This window comes from Coenobita brevimanus, chromosome 75, assembly GCF_032717465.1.
Source record: "Coenobita brevimanus isolate Jiangsu-jjx chromosome 75, ASM3271746v2, whole genome shotgun sequence".
Taxonomy (NCBI): Eukaryota; Metazoa; Arthropoda; class Malacostraca; order Decapoda; family Coenobitidae; genus Coenobita; species Coenobita brevimanus.
The window spans coordinates 262,501-286,839 of record NC_137028.1 but is presented as its reverse complement, the minus strand read 5'-3'; the positions used below and the strand labels follow the sequence as shown (position 1 = coordinate 286,839).

Here is a 24,339-nt window from a genome sequence, read left to right as displayed (position 1 = left end):
TACAACAGCACTGAATTCACTCCTCTAGGTTCACCTTTCTCACCCTACTTGTAACATCACTGAAAAAAAAAATCAGAAGTTAGGAGTGAGGTACTGGGACTCATAATCACAGAACCTAGTATTTCCTAAGCTGCCGGAATGTATGAAGTGTAAAGTATGGGTATACCAATTGAGCAGCAAGTGGGTCCCCCATGGCTAAGCTAGTAAAGGACAATCCATATACAGTATAAGTCAAAGAAATGTTTATAATTATCACAAGTTTTCTTATTTGTTAGTACTGTGAATTAGGGGAAAATTGGAAGCTAGTAGAGACAGTACGTTCCCAAAGTATGGGCTTTTTCTATTTGACTGGTACTGTAAATTGGAGAAAACTGGCAAATCACTCCCACATGCAGCAATGTACCTCTAACAAGAAATCTCTCTGTAATAAAAAGGCTGCTTATAAAGAGGCCCCAGTATAGGCAGTGTGATATGTGACTGCAAAGGGTTTAGACTATTACTCATCACTATCAACATACAGTTAATATACATCGTATCACCTGAAAGGATCATTATTATCCTGCCTACATAAAACACAAAGAGTTTTATAAACGTTGCCAGCAGGTCATTTCAAGAATTGCAGTATGATAACACCAGTTTTCACTGCTTTCTTGCTCCCTCATCATGACATTATTCAGGTAGGGAGACTGCTGTGGGATTCAGTAAGAAATAATGAGTATAGTGTTGCAGTGGTGAGCATTCTTAATACTGCATAAGAAATGGAAAAACAGTCCTCATCACCATCATCATCTTAACCTTTTTTTCCTTACCTAAGGATGGGGTTACGCAGGATCGAAAAAATAATCCTCTAGATCTAGATCAACCAAACATATCTGGTCAGATTTTTTTTTTTACATCTGTCTGGTAATTAATGTTTATGTGACATCTGACAATCTAAGTGATATTTACATAACACCTAAAGAAATATACAAAATCTCTCATAACAATCACTGGACAATGAATTACATTACAGGCAGTCCTTGTAACATGTCAAGTAAGTGTCCTAAAGTATTACATTTTCCCTACAAATAGTACCGGTATTGTTACGGTAATTGGAGGATCTTGAATCTGGGTCTGGCCAATGTTCTTTTCAATTTATTCTTGCTGCTATCGGATGATTCTACTCAGCTTCAGGAGAGATATCAAGTATAGAAGAGGTTTATTAATGATCTTTTGAATCCCTCCAGTTCAGAAAGTTTATCATAAATTGTTTATTTTGTATTATTTAAGAAGGCTCCATTATCATAAAATCCTCAGGAGATGGCATGAAGGAGATGAATATTCAGTTTCTGGGCTCTAAGGGGAATTATTCAATTCTGTACTTTACTGGGCACCTTAACCCCTTCAGTCCAATAACATACTTTTATTCTTAGCATTACTGTCTCCAGACAATTTCATTCAGCTTGGGAGACTTTTCAAACTTTCAGGGAGTGATATTACCACCACTAATCCCTTTACTACTAAGGTGCCCTCCAAAAAAAATTAATGTGGTTGCAGCAAGAATGTACTAAAAGAATGTCGCCTGGATCAGTGGGGTTATCAGTGAAGTTTTCTGCAATTTACTGTGGATATGGGGAAGAAAAGGGTATAAAAAGGGCAACATGTAACAAGGACTATGGGACATATTATGAAAACTGAGAGCATGAGGGTATGGACAAACCCTGAAATTCTGATGATAATTTCACAAGCATGTTATATTGGAAGAACATGTCTGTTCTTTAAGTATCACTGCTATATACTCTCTGTAATGTGGAATGCAAGCTATTCACATCTAACATTTACAGGTGTTCTATAAATGATTCTGCTGTTACTGGCACACTTCAGGATTCTATTCAGGTTAAAACTACATGATTTTCATTCAGCTGAGGGAAATTTTAGCAATCAAAGGATTTATGGTGTTGGATTCCCTGCATCTGAACAATATCAACTAGTGTCTGCCTGAATAAAATACACAGGTGGTAGATAACAGTGTAAGATTAAATTAAAAAAAAAAAAAATTAAGAGGCTTGCTCACCCCTTCCCACACTCAGTCTTAGTAACACGGTCCTAAATGTATGAAACTAGGAAAGATAGAGCAGCGTGAAGATGACTCGACTGTGGCCACTGTGACTGCTCCCACCACTTCACATGTTCTGAATGATCTCGTACTTCTTCTTGAGATCGACTGTGTCCTTGCGGGGGTCAGCCTTCTTCTTGCGGGCTAGCATGGCACGCATTTCAGCTGCAGACATGTTGAGGTTGAGGCCACTGGAAGGAAAATGGCAGAGGTCAGATATGATACTGTGACAGAAATATGCCAAGATAAACATACACACATGCAAACACCCAAAGCCACACATACACACACATACCAGCACCAGACATGTTTAAGCTAAGGTCACTGGAAATGAAGTAGCCGGTGTCAGATGTAGCAAATTTTTATTACAGTACATACACAAACACATACATAAAACAAGCTCACACACACACACACACACACACACACACACACACACACACTGCATACCTCCACCAACAGCCACAAAATTTGATTTACTGCTGTAATATCTCTCTCTTACCAGGCAAATACTATTACAATCTGACATAGTTAGTTAGTTCTCAGTCTTAGCCTGCCCTGTTATGCAATCTCAGAGAGCCCATACCTCTCCAATGCCAATAAAATTCATTATTTATTCCTGCCTATGGATCTGGACCCACCTCAAAATCTAAGCAATTCTTCCTTGACCCATGGCACATTGATCCACCAAATTTCATTAAAATCTGATAACAACTTTAAGATATCTCGAACACAAACAGCCAGACTGACACAAGCGAGTACATAACCTCCATCCAACTCTGTTGGTGGAGGGAAAGCCACAAATACTTGCATCTGGCATAACTATTACTACTGTAACATTGCATATTAAGTCCACTGTAGGACCAACCATCTCAGAAAAAGGGTGGTAGCCAAAATTAATCATTCCAAATGCTGGCATTGTACAAATGGAGAAGGGGAGTCTGTAAGGTGAGTGACGCAGGTAAACATCGAAGCATTGTACTGTACTGTACACTAATGGCCATAATTTGTCCGAATCTGTGTCATCAATAGATCTGGCAGGGAATGAATGCATGCAAGTATATGAAAGGACATACTACCAGCACTGACAAAATTCTGCCCATGGTTTAAACCCTTGACTAAGTACATGCACTGTAAAACAAATTAGGTAACCATCAATCAAATGCACCTCCAAACTATGACAATGGCACACATTTTATGACTGTGGGCATGACACTAACGTAAGTCTATTCAGCTTAGTCCCAAAATGCATCTTCTGGAACAATTTCAGTCTCTATCTTCAAGCGTTCTTATTGCTGTGGTCCCTAAGTTCATCAGAATATGAACTTGGTGACTTGCAGACTGAAGCTGCCTTCTCCTTCGGCCCACTATCCTCTTTTAAAGAACTGGAAGGAAGCTGAGGAAGCATAGCCTCCTGGTCAAATTGGTGCCAACATGTGACAGCACCTCTCCCCAGCCTCAATTATGTACTTACACTTCAGTTACCCTCTGGAGAGTTTGGCAGGCATAATAGAAAAATGAACATTCTGAAGAGTGATTCAACAGCAGTCCTCTCTCCAGCAGCACCACCTTAGTGAGCTGTGTGGTTCTAAATGTTGGGAAATAAAAACCTTTTTCCTGCAATTTACCACCCACCTAGTTTATTCACCTGTTACTATGAATCAGTCATAAAGAAGCCTCTTAAGTGAAATATATTTTCAGATTAACTCCTCCAATCTGATGTACTATACCATATACTGTCCTGTACATTATATTTATTTTCTCCAGATAATTCTATCCAATCTAGGATATACTTCTAGTTGTGCAGGAACTAAGGATGGATATATCTTACTTCTAAAGCTTGAAGCCTATTCAAATTCATTTGAAATAATCTGTTGGTAGGAACATCCAATATAAAATAAATCAAGAGTTACTGCATACACACTTATTTGTCTATACCCTCAACCTTAAGAAGACAGATACAGAGAACAAGTCTGTTATCTGGTCAGATAACTCAAGAAACCCTCATCAGGCCATTACCTTCATTCATTCATTCATTCATTCAACATCCAATCCTACATTGCCCCATACGATGCTTAGGGGCCTGGGGCTAGGGAAGTTGGTCCTGACATTTAAGATGAGAGTGACCAGCCTCACTCATCCCTGAGTGGCATTACGTGAGCAATAAATCCCAACCATCCCTTGGATATAAACCTTCACTGGCCCAATCCGATTGGAGCACTGTAATTACTCACTAAACCACCAGGCGCCAAAATCTAGTTATATGGTTACCACCCAGCATAGTAAATTGTTTCCTGGTGTAGAGGAAACAATTTGGCTTGTCATTCAGTGTAGGGTCACCCCAAGGCAGAAGGAAGGGGAAAGAATAAAGGAAAGAAAGACAGAGGAGAGAGTGTAAAGTCACCCGTAGGCAAAGGGACGAGGAAAGAGTGAAGGAAAGAAAGACAGAAGAGGATGGAAGGAAAGAAGGATGGGAGATAGGAAAGGGCAGACACCCGAGAACAGCACTACATCGAGTGAGTGGATGGTAATTTGGTGTGGGTAATAACAGTGAAAGTGACTGAACTGAACAAACAACTGAAAACAATGGCACCATGTTAACCTATTTACCATAAGTGGGGTCCGTCTTGTATTAGACTAAACTGCCTGACTGTACTAAGAATCATCATCATCATCATCATCATCATCATCATTCTAAACTCCTTTCCTTCCTACAAAGGGGGGGGGGGGGATCCAGAAAAAGGAAAACATAAGAGTTGGAGAACTATAAACAAAGTATCTAATAAAGGTTGTGCCTAATAAAAGTATTCCATCTACTCATAATCCAAGAAGCACGAGCAGGTACTCCATCGGCAATATCCCCCATACAGCAATACTAGGCTGTCGTGAGTTCACATCAGCCATCGTCTACTTCATAAATGCACCTGAAATTGTAAGGGTTGTTGCTTGTGACTGGAACTATTGGTTTGGGGGTATGGGTGGTGGTAGATGCACGTGTAGGTTTTAGTATGGATGTGGGAGCAGGAGAGGGAGCAGGTGTAGGTATGGGTGTGGTTGCAGATCAGTTGCAGGGGTGGGTATGAGTGTGGGTGCAGGTGCAGGAACAGGTGGGAGTGGGTGTGGTTGTGGAAGTGTTTATGGGAGTGGAAGTGGTAATGGGAGTGAAAGTGGGTGTGGTTGTGGTTGTGGGAGTGGGTGTGGTTGTGGTTGTGGGAGTGGGTGTGGTTGTGGGAGTGGGAGCGGGTGTGGTTGTGGGAGCGGGTGTGGTTGTGGGAGCGGGTGTGGTTGTGGGAGCGGGTGTGGTTGTGGCAGCGGGTGTGGTTGTGGGAGCGGGTGTGGTTGTGGGAGTGGGTGTGGTTGTGGTTGTGGGAGTGGGTGTGGTTGTGGGAGTGGGTGTGGTTGTGGTTGTGGGAGTGGGTGTGGTTGTGGGAGTGGGTGTGGTTGTGGGAGTGAGAGTGGGAAAGGGAGTGTGTGTGGAAGTGGAAAAGGAAGTGGGAATGGAAGTGGAAGAGGAAGTGGAAGAGGAAATGGAAGTGGGTGCAGGTGTGAGTTCAGGTGGGGGTATGGGGCCTAGTGAATAAATACTGTACAGAACTCAAGAAAACAACCATGAGAAGTGTCCACGTCAATTCCCTTACCTATTCCTACACTCACCTGGAGTTGTAAGAGTTGTTGCTAGCTACTGAAGAAGGTGGTGGTGGTGTTGGCTTTGGGGTTGGGGTGGGTGCAGGTGCAGGTGTTGGTTCCAGTGACGGAGGTGGTGTGGGGGACGTGCTCATAGGACTCTGTTGGGGGGAAACTTGGGTTAAGTTGTGGAGCCAGATGATGGGGAACGGTAATGTGTGGTAACTGCTGGTGTTAGTTTAGGTCTCGTTAGATTTGATGATGATGATGATGATAATGAAAAATGATGATGATGATGATGATACAGATGGGGTTTTGTTGATGGGATTAGGTGATGGTAATACTGTACTTTTCATATTAGTGGAGGTGACGGGGTTGACTTTGGTGATGGTCTTGGTGGAGGTACTAGTAACTACAGTGGCCACAAATGTAGTCTGAGATTAAAAGTGGCTGACAGAAGTCTTGAGGTAAGTTGTAATATTTATGGTGATGATAATTATGATTTATTTGTGGTAATTATCAACCCCAGTAATATAATAACATTTTTTGTAATAAGGTATTATCTTTGCTAACTCTAGGAGAAAGCGAGGATATAGGGACTCTTAGCTGAATATCACTGACTGAGGGTAGGAAGAATAAGCTAGAAAAAAAAAATGAAAGAGTTACAAGTACTGGTGGAGGGATGAAGGATACTTTTAATGGTGAGAATATTTAGGTTTGTGATAAAGAAGATATTAGTCCCAGCAGCTGTGATTATTAGCAATATTAACTGATGACAACTATAATGTCTATTACTTTTATGTTTCTAGTAAAGAAAAATCTCAATGACTGGAATGCTGCTGGGGACATAAAAAGTGGTGTCACAATGTTGTAGTATTGGTAATGACTTTCGTGATGGTCGCGTTGGTAGTAGTGGTTGCAGTTATTCTGGCAGTGGAGGTTGTACTTATGAAGGCAGTAGTTGTTATAGTTATGTAGGCAGCAGTAGTTGTAATTATGCTAGCAGCAGTGGTTGTATTAATGGTACTGTTGATAGTAGTGTCTATGATTATGCTGGCAGTAGTAGTTGTAGCACTGATTATGTTAGTAATATTGGCTTGGTACTGGTAATGCTGCACTCCATCTACCTTGACTTGGCAGAGATTTTCATCCTTTGGCAGCTTCATTCCCACAGCTCAGCTGCAGAACACAACAATACTACAACCCTACATCCTTTCGATACCACTGCACATCTAGCACCATACTCTAGTGTTAATCTCTTATAGCCAACAGGCAATATTAGACAATACTACAGCTCTACATTCTTTCAACAGTACTTCGTCAGTATCACCATTACACTCCAGCGTTAATCTCTTGTCAGAGCAAAGCATTGAAGGTGCAGAGATGGCAATTTTAGACCAAGACAATCCTAAGGTTCTAAATTGTTTCCATAACACTTCATTACCAGCATCACATTGTAGTGTTAATCTGTTGCAGCTCAGCATTCCAGAAGGAGAGATGCCATTTTTATGCCAAGTTAAAATAGAGTATAGAATTGCTAGTATATGCGTTTCACCTTAACTTGGACCAGATTTTCAATCTCTTGAAGCCCATTTCTTGCAGCTCAGTGGCAGAATAGGACAACACTACAGCTATGCATTCTTTCCATAGCACTTCTTTATGACCAGCATAAATTCTGGTGTTAATTTATTGCTACAACTCGGCATACAAGATGGGGTAGACAGCAATTTCAGGCCGGGTAAGGGTAAAATTTGTGCAGTAGTGGCGATGGCAATAACAGACAGAGTGGCATCAAAGGCACTTAGTGGTGTGTTCAGTGGCTGGGTAAATGAGGCTTGACCAGTTGCAGACACAGTGTGGGTTTGTGACAAGATCCAAACTTAGGCCCTTCAACCCGAGAACCTCATTCACATTTTATGCTTGCCATCAACAATTTTATAATGACTATCAAACCTGAAGGGACTTTTCTGAACTGCTATAGCCTTTGATAACTTCATCAGTATAAGGCCTTAGTATGAAATAAAATCCCCTGAGAGTAGCAAGAAATTACCAATAATTATGTCAACTGATTAAAGAGGTTAATTAATTCCCATTCATAACTGGGGTAAGTAAGGAAGAGTGCATAAACTGTCCATGACTCTTCTTTCATTATCTTCCATGTAACAAAAAAACTTAGTTGCGACAGAGAACTGATCTTAGGACCTGAGAGCCCAAGGACTGAGTCAACACTTCTGGAATAGCTAGACAGGTACTCCTTAAAAAAATTCTCTTCTGCAACTCAAGTTCGTAGACGTAGGTTTTTTTTTCTTTTTTTTTCATTCAAACAAAATGGGACCAAAGGCCAGAAGGTCGCAAGATTGTTCCAAGAAAAAATAAAAATAAAATAACTGAAAGTGAAGACCGTTTTGTAGATATGGAAGATGGTCATTGCAATACTGATTGAGCTTGTATGAATGGATGTAACTTCAGTACCTTAGAAATGATTAATTAACCCTTTCAATCTGATGACACAGCTATTCAATTTTGCTATTGTTATCTCTTATGCTAGTAAGCTTGGGGAGTTTTGATGATGGAATACTGAATGTCACAGCAGTGAGGAGGCTGTGACCTTGTAACGACATGGAATACAACTTGGTTTAGCGACTGAATAGGAATTTCACAGGAACCGCTAAGGTGGCATTAAATGAGCGATTACAAGCAGTGTGAGATGAATACGGTTTAGAGGAAGGCCCTGGAGTGTACGCCTGACTTCGTGGTGGTAGAGAGAGAAGAGAAAAACAACAGAGCTAAGAAGAGCGGTAGACAGAGATAAGACAAGTAGTAGACAGAGATAAGACTAGTAGTAGACAGAGATAAGAATAGTATAGTACAGAGAGAAGTGGATAGTAGTAGTAGTAGTAGTAGTAGTAGTAGTAGTAGTAGTAGCAGCAATAGTAGTAGTAGCAGAAGTAGTAGTAGTAGCAGAAGTAGTACAGTATAGGAGAGAGAGAGAGAGAGAGAGAGAGAGAGAGAGAGAGAGAGAGAGAGAGAGAGAGAGAGGGAGAGACGAATAATACCACAGAGAAGAACAATATAGAATCGAAGAGACAAGAACAGCATAGATGAAGATAGAACAGAACAGATAGATGTGAGAGACGAGAGGGGAGGGGAGGGGAGAAAAGAGGAGAAGATGAGGGGAGGGGAAGAAACGAGACAAGAGACGAGGAGGAGGAGGGAGGGGAGGGAAAGGAAGATCATATTGCAATGCGTATCAACCACCAAGCTCTCCCTTCTATGGGTAGTCATGGAGGTGCAAAGAATACCCATCGCGTGTGTAACAGTGGCCCGACATCACCTGACACCACTGACTAATCCAATCCAAACCAGAATTACACTCTCCCACGTCTCCCCACCCTAAACACTCTCTCACTCTAACTCCACCACCTGTAACTATAATTTCAATACAGACTGGAGTGAGGGAGAAAGAGCAATTGTGAAAGGGTGTGATTCCTGGCCGTGTTATTTTATACAGAATTGATTATTTATTCATTCACTTTAACCTGGTGGCGGTTTTCGTCCTTCTGCAGCCTGTTTCCTTCAGCTCGCTCAGTGCCAGAATATGACAACACTACGGCCCTGCACTTCCTTGTGACAAGTGCCATATTTCAGTGCTACAGCTCAGTATTCTCGAAGGAAAGATAATATTAGGCTTCGTTAAACTGAACATAGTAGAGTCATGTATACGGAAAGCCGGCCGCAGTTCAAGGGAGTGTCCTATTATCATCTCGAAGCACTGACTAGTCTGGATGGAGGACGATGAATACACTGACGCACAAACCAAAAATAATACGAGACCACTACGAAAATTCACTTAGCCCGAAGATATCTTTCATCTTATTCTTGCCATCTCCTGACGATTTTACTCAGCTTAGGACTGACTTTTCGAACTGGAGTTATAGTCTTGACAGGCCACTTATGCACTACAAGTCTTTCCTAAGATTAATTATATCGTCTGGTCGTAATATGGACTAAAAAAAATGGAAAGAGGTGCTTGTCCTATTTAAAGAATTCGAGTGGAGGCAGCGAGCATAATAAAATGTTTACATCTTAGTTTTAAAAAATCTTTAACCACGTCCTTTAACTTTATTCTTCCGATCACTAGACGATTCTATTTAAATTACAGGAGGCATCATTTCGTTTGGCAATTAGCTACAAGACATCTGCAACTTCTACTTGCAAACTTCAACTGCTCATTTTAGTTTGGACACTTAACATTCCACGGGACGACAAATTTGTACAAATCTGTAGTCTCGCTGAAAATCCCAAGCACTCCACCGACATTTCACAACGTCATCTCAACGTGACTGTCCAGGTGGTTCACTCATGCGATCAACGTTCTCTAGTTGATTACGTTCCCTGGTTTCCACATCTCTGAGTCACTTCCACTCTCTCCTGACGACTAGGTTGGCATTTCTCTCGACAAAATTCCCTCAATGGATCTGTCTGCTTCTTTCATCTTCGTTTTGCCCAGCAGGCGACACTGTCGCGGGTCTGCTTCGAGTCTAACGTTATATGTATCAAAGGTTTTCATGCATCCCTAGTCTACCCAGAGAAACAGAAGTCTATCTAGCCCAGACTGCGAATCTCTCATCATCCTTCCCTGCTACAAAATCATCATCATCATATTCATCATTATCGAGTTAGTTCACAGTAGGGCAAAGACCTCTCCAAACTTCTTCCACTCTGATCTATTGGCTGTTTGCTTATTCCATCCAATCCCAGCGATTCTCCGAATTACATCTCGTCCTCTATCTGCCTAATCTCACTCCATCTCTAGGCTACAATCCGGTTACCCTGCTATAACAACACAAAAAAACATCTACAAAAACACTTCACATTACAATGCAGCCACTAATACCACAAAACATTTCATGCACTAAACAGGTAGTCCCTTAATAGTCTCAACAAAAGAATTCTGGGATTGACCAACTGAACTACCCGGTTTGATCAAATCCACTGGGATCATGTACAGATGAGCCTGGGATTGCAACATCAACAATAACATTTCATCTCAGATATGGTGGCACAATCAGTGGTGGAAACATACAACACAGTCGTCGCCGATGGTTGGCAACACCTGTAGTTTCTCTTCGTCCGTCATGGAAACTTCCAAGCTTTCCTGGTGATCAGAGATATCAAGCACCATCATTTGGGTCTCCCTCTGGCGCAGATCCACTGCCTCGAGAAGACGCTGCTATCTCTTCCTGCTGTTTTGTTATCTTGCCCTTCAGTTCAGTTATGTTACGGCTAATAAAGCTTTCAGAAGATGATAACTCGAGCCTCAGTGTTTACAGTTCATTCACGATTGCACCCAATTTCTTTTCCAACACAACGCCTAGGTCTCCCCCTCTTAATGCAATGATGCTATCTATGAGGGCATTTTTATTTATCTCACACAGCTATGCACGTTGCAATAACCTCAGTTCACTCAGCGGCCACGCCATACCTTTTTCAGCCGTAGTTCGTGTGGTGTAGGGGGGGGCCACCACAAGGGGGCGGCCCGGATGCATATTCCCTATGTCTATCGATATTTGGCACTTACGTGAGTCGCTGAGCCGTAGGTGACGCTCGGGTCGTAGCTCACAAACCAACCACATGATTCTCTTCTAACTTTGCTCAGTGTATTTCTCAGCAGAAAATACACGTATTACTCCTAACCTAAACCGGGTCGGGTGCCGAACTGCAGCAGACCGGGAATATGCGGCCAGGGAAAAGGGTGCCACAGGTGTGTGTAGTGGTGAGTATGTGGGGGTAAAGGTGAAGCAGAAGGCGTGAAATGCTTAGCTACGTAGTTTTTCTCCATAACTTAGGTCTCTGAGCCCGTGGCGAGTTATGAATCCCGGTAAGAAAGTATCAGGAAAAAAAGTAACTAAAAAACGTAAGGGAAAGAGCTAATCTAACCTAACCTAACCTAATCTAACCTAACCTGACCTAATCTAACCTAACCTAACCTAACCTGACCTAATCTAACCTGACCTAACCTAGGAAAAGTTGTTACTTTTTTACTGTTACTTTTTTTCCTGATACTTTCTTTCCGATTCCCGCGAGTTATTATTCCACTGTCTTGGGATACAAGGTCACTTCATTACCCTGGCTACCAAATTACCTCTCCTAGATGTTACCCAAGGCAATCAATTTATTTACCGATCCACAACGGGTGGCTGGAAACTTGAGCAGAGTGACAACTGCTGGAATCACCAGGATCGAACCATGAAACTAACCACTCGGCTACCGTGAAGATAGGGGGAGGGATGAAAGTAACTGACTTCCCGGCTGCTCTGCTGTATTCACACATTTCCTAGTCTTTGCACATGCGCCGTAATCAGCCGGTAAGTTGGGCACTGGTGTTAAACCAAAGACATTAATTTCTCTCCTTAAATATTACACTGAGCACTTACGATCTTGCTGTCACCACCAAATTCTCAGGCATTTCATGTAACACACGCCAGAAGCTGAGAGAATCCAGATCGCTCGTAACACTGTTGAAACTGGCGAAAACCTGGAGCTCCCCAGTCACCATGTTTACCCCTCTGAGGCTTTAATCACAGTCTGCTTCGGTCTTCGTAACGCCTCATCCCTGAATATTTATTCAGCACATTACGCCTGACTACGGAAGGGCATCTTTGGCTTCCAGTCCACTGGGTTCACGTTCATACGAGACCGAGGTTGCAACTACTACTACCACTACCACTACTACTACTACTACTGCTGGTGCTGGTGCTGGTGCTGGTGCTGCTGATGCCACTACTACGATTATATTAACTCCTTCACAGTGAGAGCTCTAAAAGCCCAATAATATCGAATGGAGGTATCAAGAATAAGATAAATCATCACGAACTGAAAGCAAAAAGAAAAATGTAATCGTTCCGTAAATATTGTTTTTTACCTCTTCACCAGGAACAGTGTTCTTTAAGCTGAAAGAAAATATAATGTGGCGTTAGAAAGAACATTATAAAGCATTAGTGAAGGGGGTAATAACAAATAACGTTCATAAAGCATGCGTATGTACAAGTATTTACAGGGGAAAAAAATATGGGAGAAATAAAACAGGCATTGCAATAACAAGAAAATGGGCAAAAATAACAAGAAACAATAAAAGGACATAATTAACGGATATTAATAACAAAAGAATAAATAGGTTACATAACAAGGCCACAAAGAAGAAAAACTGCTTACGAGAAACTTGTAAGAAATTAATGAACAAAATTAAGTGAAATGATCATATAAAACTGTTCCAAACACTCTAATGACGTATTTTTCCACCTTCATTCCTGCTACTTACAGACGATTATATTCAGCTTTAGAGAGACTTTCCAAACTGGAGGGGTAAGATACAGCCCTTTCACAATCAGAGAACTCTCCTTAAATTAAATAAAATCGTCTTGCAATAGCTGGAATAATCTAAAAAAAAAAAAAATACATCAACAGATCAAGGGGTTGCTGGCAAGGAAATGTGTGGACTGAAGGTGTGGGTTGTGGGTGTGGAAGGAGGGGGTGTTGGTGTGGACGTGAGAGGTGGGGGTGTGGTCGGGGTGGGGGGGGGTGTATGTGATGTAAGGGCAAGCAGGGTGTCAGGGTGTAGGAGAGTGAGAGGTGTGGGGTAAGTGAAGGTGGGTGTGAGGTGGAAGGAAGGGTTGTTGGGGCATAGGTGAGTGGCATGTGAGGGTAGATGGAGAAGGAGGGTAAGACGGAAGGGATGATGTGTGGGGTATGGGCAAACGAAATGGGTAGGATGAAGGCAGGAGGTATTTAGAGGAATGTGTGAGGGTGAGAGTAAGAGGTGTGCGGGAAGGAGAGGGCAAGAGATGTGCAGGAATGCGAGTAGGAGAGAAAGGGATGAGAGTAGTGCAAGGGCAAGAGGGACAGGATGGGATGAACGTAGGGAAAGGGAAAGAAAGAACTAAAGGAGGAGTGAGGGTAAGGAGGGAGACTGCCGAGGTAAGGTGTGTGTGTGTGTGTGTGTGTGTGTGTGTGTGTGTGTGTGTGTGTGTGTGTGTGTGTGTGTGTGTGTGTGTGTGTGTGTGTGTGTGAGAGAGAGAGAGAGAGAGAGAGAGAGAGAGAGAGAGAGAGAGAGAATGTTAGGGTTATAGAAGACAGTGACCTACTGTATATTACTTTTGTATTCTGTATTCCCAGAGTACAGAAGCACGGGGATCGACGACGTCTGATTCCAGTACATGAGTGTATTTATTTATTTATTCATTGTATTTATTCACTGGTGAATATTAAAGTGAATCTGTATGTGCAGAGTTTAACTGGGCTGAGTTAAGAGTTCATTGTGTTGGCAGCTGAGCTAATGATTCTGCTGAAACTGTATTGCTTGTATTGCGTTGTGTTGTGTTGATAATTAACTGAGTAGAGTTTGTTGTGCTGTCCTGTCAGAGCGAGATGAGCTGAGCTGAGATACTTGATAAGTTGTCTTCTGAGGATAAGTGGCGGATGAGTTATGGCTGAGTTACATATTATGGTTAAGATGAGCCGTCCTGTGAGGTTGTGTGTGTTGACACGAGTTATATTTTGATTTAGGATAGCAGAGTTTAATATTATGGCGGAGGTCAGTGTCGTATGAGTTTATTTGAGTTGTACTGTATTACTGTGTTTAGGCTATCTGAGTTCAAATAAGTCGCATTTCTGGGGTTAGCTACGTTTGACGCACATTATGGCTGAGTTGAGTTGTCCTCTGAAGCTATTTAGGTTGACTTGAGTTGCACTGTAGCGTTTAGGCTGCTTTATGGTTGAGCTTAGTTGTTCTGTGAGGTACACATTGACTTGACATGTACTGTGTTGGAGTGTAATGCTAAGAGTTGAGCTACACATTATTGTTAAAGTTGAATTGTCTTGTGACGAGCTGTATTATAGTGTTTAGGTTCAGTGATAGCTGAGTTATACAATATGGGTAAATGAGTTGTCCTGCGAGGCTATTTCAGTCCAGTTGAGCTGAACTCTATTTTGCTTGGATTAACACCAACTTTATTTGCTGGAAACATAAGGAAACATTATTACGGGTTACCTGACGAAAGACTGTTCGAGGCAAGAGCAAGTACAATGAGGAGGAAGTCGGCGTGTGTGTGTCTGTAACTGCAAGTTACGCAGCGTGAATAGGAAGTGGGCAGGTGTGCTGAGACTAATTGATGAGGCAGGTGTGTTCGGGTTGGCGTAGTGAGACTAAGTGGGAAGGCAGATGTGGTGAATTAAATTGGTGTGGCGAGACTAAGTGGTGAAGCAGTTGTGGTTAGTCAGGCAGGTGTGGTCAAACTAAGTAGTGAGACAGGTGTAGCGAATTAAGCAAAAATGGTGAGACTAAGTGGCGAGGCAGGTGTGGTGAAGCAGATGTGGCGAGGCTTTTATAAGCTGAAAGGTGAAGAAAGAGTGAGAATGGTGAATGGAAGACGAAAGTGTATGAGGAATGTATAGACAGTATAGGAGACGTGTGAGGCAAAACTGTGAAAGCGTGAGGTAAGTGTGAAAGATAAGCCAATGCGTGTGATAATAAAATGAAACAAAAAGACCGCGGAGAAGATGAGAGAAAAAGTGTTGTGCGTTAGAGGGTTGAGACAAGTATTAGTTTGTCAGTGTGTGCTGAGGGAGGGAAGAAAGTATGCAAGTGACATCAGCTGGCTATGAGAGTGAAACGGTGGGTGGCAGGGTGATGGCTAGTGGGTGGGAGGCAGGGTGGTGATGAGTGCAAAGGTGTGAGAGGCAGGTTGGTGGTGTGGGATAAAGGACTCAGACATGTGTTTGTGAGAGAGAATGTAAGGAGAGGGACAGTGAGTGTGAGGTACGCAGGTAAGTGGATATTAGTATGAATGCAACGGGGTATGAATGTGTGTGTGTGTGTGTGTTAGACAAGCAGGCATGTGAGTGATACTAGTATGAATGCAAATGGATGAGGTAGGGTGGCCGCTGATGTGGGTTAATGGGTTGAGACAAGTATCAGTTAATGTGAGAGAATGCTAGGGAGTGTAAGGCAAACAGGTATGTGAGTGATATTAGTATGAGTGCGAAAGGGTGTGAGTCAGGGTGGTTGCTGGTGTGGGTTAGAGGGTTGAGGTGGTGAGGCAGGCTGGGGTAAACCAACCTGAGCAGTGCTTGAGCCGTGCGAGGAGTGAGAGCCGTGAGAGGAGGTGGAGGAGGAGCGCTGGACGGGAGCAGGGACGGGGGTGGGGTCGGGGGTGGGGACGGGGGCAGTGGGGGGGGCGACGTCCCCTTCCGCCCTCCCACCCGCCAGATCCACGTTGTCGTACTCCGCTTCGAGATCAGACTCAGCCTCGGCCTCGGGAGAGATCGGGGCCGGCTTATCTGTTTTATCTTCCTCTGACTTAGTTTCCTCAGTTTGGGGTTCACGTTCAGGTTCATTTTCAGGTTCATGAGTGCTTCCATGAGAAGACCTGTCGTCCTCAGGAGGAGAGTTTCTCTCCTCTTTCTCCTCTCTCTCAATGGAAGCTTCGAGTTGGGGTTCAGTTTCGTGATTAGAAGCTTCGGGTTCGGGTTCAGTTAGGGGTTCAGGCTCAGTTTGAGGTTCAGGTTCAGTATGGGGTTCGGGTTCAGTTTTGGGTTCAGGTTCTGTGTCGTGGTGTGGAGGGGGTGAAGGCGAGCGGCTCCTGTCGCGCTCCTCCATAGGTGCAGCCTCGGGAGTGGAGTTATCAGGCTCCTCCGATACGGCGGCTGCCGGCTGCACACGTCATGCACAACATGCAACACAACACATTAGCCAGAGAGAAATCAAGGGACAAAGGACCGAATTTTCGTCGGATGAGGAGGCATCCTAGCACCATCGCCTTCCTAGTTTATTTCTGCATTATGTACATTCGTAGGCCACTGTTTCTGCCCACCCTTTACCCCTGTCCCTGGCTGAAGGGAAGTGGCAGCCAAGGACTCTCACCGAACGATGATCTGCTGCTGGTAGCTCGAACTTGTTAACAGGCTACACGAATAAGTGTCATCAAAAACCGTTCATCATGAAGTCTGGCAAAACTTTGAACTACCACCTTAATACACAGTAGATCTCCGTTAGTGATGAGACCCTGTCTATGACCTCCCTCCAGTTTGGGGCAGGGACAAAGGGTGATGATATTACTGCTTACATGTTATCACTGTAAACTATGGCGACACTGAAAGGATATAAATAACATACAAGAGAGTATCTAAGCGCTAAGGAAGAGGTGCTAAAAAGCCTCTTTCAACCAACGAAAATATGGTGCAGGGTGAAGAAATTTCACAAGTGACATGCTTATAACAGGCCTCCCCACACTATACTACACTACTCACATCACAGGCTATAGTTCATTCACTTTAACTTGGCCCAGATTTTCGTCCCTTTTTAGCTTATTTCAGGTAGCTCTGTTGCAAAAAAAGACAATGTTATGGCCCTATGTCCTTCCCACAGCACTTCTTTGTGGTCAGCACCGTATTCTAGTATTAATCTACTGTTACAACTCAGCATTCAAGATAGAGAGATGGCTGTTTTAGGCCAAGTTAAAGTGAAAAGAGAATAACAGGAAAGTGCTACACAGCATCAAACAACGTTGTTAACATACTTCAATAACTTCAGTCTATGTACACTTGAAAAGATATACTGAGAAAGACATATCAAAATACTGTCGGACAGTGTAAGTGGTCAGATGTGTCGTCATGGTTGATTTTGTGAATTTATTGTTGCGACGAACTTACAGTGTCGTCATCATCCTGACCCTTTTCCTCACCTACGGATGGGGTGGGATCGTACACTTGTCTCTGAGCGGCATAAGTAACGATAGATCGAAGAACTGAGTACTTTCGGATCTGCGACAATTATTGTGTATGTTTGGTGACAATTTTCAAAATGTCACATGAGCACAAAATTATCGTCTTGGGGCAGCATACGCGACAAAAAAAAAAAAAAAAAAAAAAAAAAAAAAAAAAAAAATCTGATGGGTATGGGTTTATAAACCAAGGGACAAAAAGTCACAAAGTTAACATTTGGCGGCGGCAATGATCTACTAAAATAAATGAATAAACAAACATGCAAATAATAAAATAATTGTACACATCTTACACATATGCGTTTAGGCTTAATGACGAAACTACAGAATACCACATACATAGTACGAACAAAGAATTTATCAGGGCAGCATATGTAAAGGAAAACTAAATACTTTCTTGTACAGGGGTTTTGTTTCATATGCTTTCAGTACTGATAATTAAATACTAATAAACTAACGATACAAGCCTATATATCACCAGTAACCTGATTTTTTTTTCTTTTTTTAATCTAAAGATGGGATGAAGTATTGTACAGAAGATAATGAAAGAAAACAAGGAGGAGGGACACCTACTAAGAGCATGCCTAGTGAAATGGGTCACACACACATTCACACACCAATCACGTCCCCTGAATCCTGACTCCATCTCCACATTTTTAAAGCATTTTTCTTTATTAATGAAAAACTACTTCCGAAAGAAAAAAAAAATCAACAAAAAAGTGACACCTATCCACTACAATTGCAGCCATAGATATTCAAACAACATATATTATCAGTCATCTTTCTTTTCTTGATGGCTTCTTTTGAAATAAAAATTATCATCATCATCATCATCATCATTAATTAGCTTATTTCTCATTCACTTAATGGTGTAAGTAAGATCCAGAAACATGAGAACAAGCGTGGTGTGCCATGTAGATTGCAAGATATGGTGAACAGAATGTGGCATCGAAATAAACAAACTGAAAGCAACGCAGCGGCATGATGCACTAACACAACAAACAATGATGCGGCAGTAAAGCACTAACATAATGCATCAACAGAAACTGTGTTTAGAGAGAACAATCATTTTCCACATCTGTGTACAATTTTTCTACCAAAATTAAACTGATGCAAAATCAAATCGAGGAAATAGAAGGAAGTTTAATCCCTTGAATTTGATAACTTTTATATTCTTAGTATATTCATATGATTATAGTTAGCTAAAAGCAGACTTTTTGAACTGGATGGATTACGATCTTAACCCCTTCCGTATTAGTGTCCAATCAAATCGATAAATAAAATCGACTTGTGATAGTATAGACATTCTCTCTCTCTCTTTAAGTGTGTGTGTGTGTGTGTGTGTGTGTGTGTGTGTGTGTGTGTGTGTGTGTGTGTGTGTGTGTGTGTGTGTGTGTGTGTGTGTGTGTGTGTGTGTGTGTGTGTGTGTGTGTGTGTGTGTGTGTGTGTGTGTGTGTGTGTGTGTGTGTGTGTGTGTGTGTGTGTGTGTGTGTGTGTGTGTGTGTGTGTGTGTGAACTTGAAAAGAGGATGTTCTTGTATTGAATGAGTTAGCTGAGAGTTAACAAAATCAAGGTGAACTGGTGCGATGCAAAGCTTAACCCCTTCGCTATGAGATATTTTTACCCAACTGGATTAATTATTCTTGCTGCAGAATGAAAAAAAAAAAAAAAAGTCAATGGGCTAATGATAACTGCAACCTCTTCTCTACGAGGTCTCAACTACCCTGGGGCTCTACTAAACTGAACAATGAAATCTCCACTAACCCTTTCAGAAAGCGAGAAAGCTAATTTAATCTTACCAATGCCACACGATCCTATTCAGCTCAGTAGTAACTAGACGTCACCTCAGAGCGTGGTTGTATTTTCCTTTCGTATACTTTAATACTACATAACTATTTCTACATCTGTAGTACACGTTACATTATGTAGGGAAAAAAATATATGGTATCACTGCAGACGACAGTACGTGACGTGATTTAATAACAGGATGAATGGAGGATTAGTCGTGATCTGTACAATGGGAAATCACTGCTGGTGTTATAAATGCAGTCCAGGACAGTATTTGCTACTATGAGCGGTAACACACAGCCAACTGAAAGCCTGGTGGATGAGTGAGTTAAGGTGCTCCATTCGGATGTGCCCCAGGGGTCCACAAGTTTAGATCCGAGGGATGGTTGGGGTTTATTGCTCACATAATGTCATTCAGGTGAAGCAACTTTTTTTTTTTTCCGCCTTAAAATTTAAAAATGTTTGGATTAAGCAGACTACGAGTATACGCCTTTTACTCTAACTTGGCCTAAAATTGCCATCTCGCTATCGTAAATGCTGAATTTTAACAACAGATTGGCACCAGAATAATAATATGGTGCTAGTCAAGAAGAACGATAACAAAGGATGTGAAGCAGCAGTACAGCTTCAATCTTGCACTGAACTACGTAAAATAAGCTGCAAAAAGGAAGAAAATCTAGGCCAAGTTAAGGTAAAATGAGCATTGTGCTGAACCCCAACGTTCCTTATGAGACGATAAAAGAGTGGATGACATAAGAGAAAGACAGCTAGATAGATAAGAAGGATTGATACGAAACTGCTACTAAGAGAATCACGGAAATTATTTTATGTTATCATGAACACTACGGGAAGTGGATATGAGATTACTGGCAGGAAGTACATTTCACGATAAAATGTGATCGGCTGCGTTCGTATTTTAAACGAATTTTGTGGCTTCGTGACACCTCTTCCTTAGTGATTTAGTCTGTATAATCAAATGTGCTAAGGCAAAATAGGTCGCTAAAAAAGAAATGCTAAAAGATCTCCATACAATAGGATATCACGGTGCAACAGCCAAATCGCTCAAGAATGAATGCTAGGAAATCTCCATACATGAGGTGATCAGGGTGCTATCTATCTATCTATCTATTGCCAGACGCCTTAATCCCGTAAGAGGTGGCCACAAACAAATCGCCTCCATGTCGCCCTGTCTCCCGCCATTTCACTGCCCTGCTCCCAGCTCACCCCCCCCCTCTCATATACCTCTCCCCTCCATCCCTCCATCTCATCCTTGGCCTCACCCTCCCTCTCCCCACCCCTCCACCTCACTCACATACACTCTCCTCGTCAATCTCTCATTCTCCATCCTCTCCACATGGCCAAACCACCTCAATGCGATCAAGGTGCAACAGTCTAAAATAAATCGCTAAAGAAGAAATGCCACGGTATCACCCCAAAATGCGACAGGCTCTAGCTGGTACAAATTAAGGATCTCAATGGATGACTAAGGCCAAACTGGAATTTTACGATGCTTGGTTTCATTTTCATTATCATCATTTCCTTGGCGAGACAATGAGGTCGTAGCGGGGAAAGGCTGAGAATGTGGGAATGTATATATCCATGGCACAAACGAAATCCCTGTCTATATAATCTCTAGTGAATACTTGGGAACGAGCCCTCCTCCCCAAACACACACACACACACACACACACACACACACACACACACACACACACACACACACACACACACGTCTTAATTTTTCCTCTCTATTTTGGGTCTTTCTTTTCTATTTTTCACTCGTCCAGCGACTCACCATCCTCCTTCACATACCCCATATCTAATACTTCCACCGCGTCTTTCCCTCTCATTTCTATCTTGTTCTCGGTCCTTCTTTTCTCCTAATTTTCACTCCCGCGACGCATCCTCCTCCCTCATATACTTCCCTACCAAAATTTTCCACCTTGTCTTTCCTTTCTTTCTATAGCCCGTTTCTACTAACCTGGCAAAAGATCCGCATCCCCCTTTTCCATCTTAGTTGATGGCCAGTTGCAGTCAGACTGGAAAATAAGCCTAGTAACCAAGGAGACTTATTCCCATCTCACTAAATTTCACGCAACAACGACGTATGCAGGCTGAGTGGCCCAGTTCCCTCAGATGAAAACAAACTAGCGATATCCACCCAACAATATATACTCTCCTAGTCGGTGTCTCACGGTCGTATTGTTAACCCTAAGCTCGAGGCAACTCCAGTTCTGTATTCTATTTAACACCAGATGATTTTCTGTTTGGAGTTTGTCATGGGAGCCTGAGAGTGTTTATACCGTCACCATTAACTCTTTCATACTCGGGACAACTCCAGTCTTCTATTCCAGCTAACGTCTGACGGTTCTGCTTAGCTGTGAGTTAAATAAGTTTGATAATGTTAAATATGACCGTCATTTACGATTGAAACAGGGAATATAATACCGGTGGGGGGTAAAGAGAAGCCGTAATAGCACTGTATAATAAGATAAGGTTATCGGTGTGTTATCTTATCAGGAGGCGTTACCTATATTCCCTCTCACGGCCTCTTTCAATGGCACTGGCCTCGGCTTACTCCTGTAACACACTCAGCTGAATAAAATCGTCTGGCATTATTTGGAATGGAGTACGGTACTGGGGTTAATCGTCTGACGTCCACTGGAAGAGGGTACTAGAGTTCTCTATGTCATGACAGCTGACTGTTTAAACTTCCTGCCTTCACGCTGTTTTATACAACAGACATTTCGTTCGTGCTGAAGAGATTAATGAATGCTGTATCCAATTTCTGTCGGACTGCAGGAGTTAATGATAACAATGTAACACTCATTACTCCTATGACTCACCCTGTAATAAAAATTGTCTGAATACCTGATATGTCCCGACCGTGAAAGGTAAAACGTTTCCATTCTCTCGCCCACACTAAACATTACCCCGCCAAATCACCCCACCTTCAGCAGCTAATTTATAATAGCTCAGTGACATAAGAATATCCAGCAGTTCAAAATCCTATTAGAGAACTTCGTGACTAACCATATTCCAATGATAAACTCTTGTTACAGCTCAGTATTCAAGATGGAGAGATGGCAATTAGCGCCTTGTAACAGTGAACAGAGTATGGTCAAATCGACCTTCTAATCTGACTTTTTCTGGCCATTAATTTACCTGAAAGGGGCTTGGGACCTTCATCAGGACAGAACAAACGCACTAGAACCCAGGCAACACTCAAAAGCAGTGAATCTTTTTCTACTAAGCTTAGGAAACTTTCTAGCTCTACTTTTTATGAAGTATACTGAATATTACACCTAAGTATTCTTTTTTATTCTATCTTCTTAATACCGAAATAGAATGAATAAATACCACAAATAAGAACATGACCGTGCCATATACAAAAATAAAACTGTAAAAGTGCTCGAAAATCTATAAAGCTGACCACAACGTAATTTAAATCCATATTCTGAGTGACAAAGGAAGTTTCATTGCACCTCTTCCTCACCAACTTTTATATATTACCGTACACCTTAACACTCTCGTATATTATATCTTTATTTATTTTTAATACCGACAGTTTGCATCAATAGCAAAAGAGAATACAGACGTGGTGCTACGAAATATCCAAAGCCACTGAGCATAGACAGCCAACCTGCCACAGGTCGCCCACACTCTCACTTTCATATCTCGCCCACACTACAACTTTCCCAGCTGAACCCACCTTACAGAAACCAAACACCACTGCGCTTGTGTTTGTTAAATATCTTGGAAGTTACGGGTTTATTATCAAAACTGAGTACGCGAAAGTGCAAGCAAGGCCTTAATTACTGATGGTCAATAATGGATCAGCTACAGTGACTGATGAATGCCATTAGCCTGCATCCGACATTAAAGAGTAGTTACAATAGCAATGATGGGAGGACGATCAGACATGTTCTATAATCATCACTTGTTTCAAAAAGTATCGCCAGAAATTCGGGTTATTTCATGCTTTCAGGCTGTCAGTTTTAATGTTACGGATCTTACGAGAGAATATCGAATAACCCCTTCAGTGTCGTGTGTGTGTGTGTGTGTGTGTGTGTGTGTGTGTGTGTGTGTGTGTGTGTGTGTGTGTGTGTGTGTGTGTGTGTGTGTGTGTGTGTGTGTGTGTGTGTGTGTGTGTGTGTGTGTGTGTGTGTGTGTGTGTGTGTGTGTGTGTGTGTGTGTGTGTGTGTGTGTGTGTGTGTGTGTGTGTGTGTGTGTGTGTGTGTGTGTGTGTGTGTGTGTGTGTGTGTGTGTGTGTGTGTGTGTGTGTGTGTGTGTGTGTGTGTGTGTGTGTGTGTGTGTGTGTGTGTGTGTGTGTGTGTGTGTGTGTGTGTGTGTGTGTGTGTGTGTGTGTGTGTGTGTGTGTGTGTGTGTGTGTGTGTGTGTGTGTGTGTGTGTGTTTGTGTGTGTGTGTGTGTGTGTGTGTGTGTGTGTGTGTGTGTGTGTGTGTGTGTGTGTGTGTGTGTGTGTGTGTGTGTGTGTGTGTGTGTGTGTGTGTGTGTGTGTGTGTGTGTGTGTGTGTGTGTGTGTGTATTCCTGCTAGCTTTTATAAGGGTTATACGAAAACTTTTAACCACTTCATTATGAGGGGGCTTCTCCTAGGCTGAACATTCTCCCTACGTTATTAAAATAAACTAAACTTCGTGGTACGTAAAACAAAGTGTAGGAAATTCATGATGGCGTTTTGATAACTACATTTTTTGTCTAAAGATAATTACGTTCCGGGTAACAAATAAAACTGTACTGAGAATGTAGGCAATACTATCAATTAGAAAAGAGAAAAACCAGTCCACCAGAAATACAGTACCAGCATTTTAAATACCCAGTGGATTGTATATCCTATTATCACGTATTGTATGGATTTATTTATACACGAAATATGTACGTCATATATAAGGAGTTTGGTGGTCTTGTGGTTACAATGCCCCTGTCGACGTGACACTCTAACCATGCACACTGGCCCAATCCCTCAAAGGTAACAAAGCTTATGTATCATACTATCCAGGCAAGTAGATTGGTAATGGTCCTATGTGGTAC

At 42.2% G+C, this 24,339-nt stretch overlaps 1 protein-coding gene across 1 annotated transcript in view; it reads right to left on the bottom strand.

Annotated features, from left to right (window-relative positions):
- Window positions 1-860: 860 nt before the first annotated feature.
- LOC145407975 (uncharacterized) overlaps window positions 861-24,339 on the bottom strand; it is a 75,051-nt gene continuing 51,572 nt past the window's right edge. The window contains exons 4-6 of the mRNA XM_080278778.1: window positions 15,837-16,430; window positions 5,750-5,880; window positions 861-2,286 (exon numbers count right to left, since the gene is read on the bottom strand). Of these exons, the coding sequence (XP_080134904.1) occupies window positions 2,163-2,286; window positions 5,750-5,880; window positions 15,837-16,430 (849 nt within the window). The 3' untranslated portion in view covers window positions 861-2,162. The remainder of the gene's footprint in view (window positions 2,287-5,749; window positions 5,881-15,836; window positions 16,431-24,339) is intronic.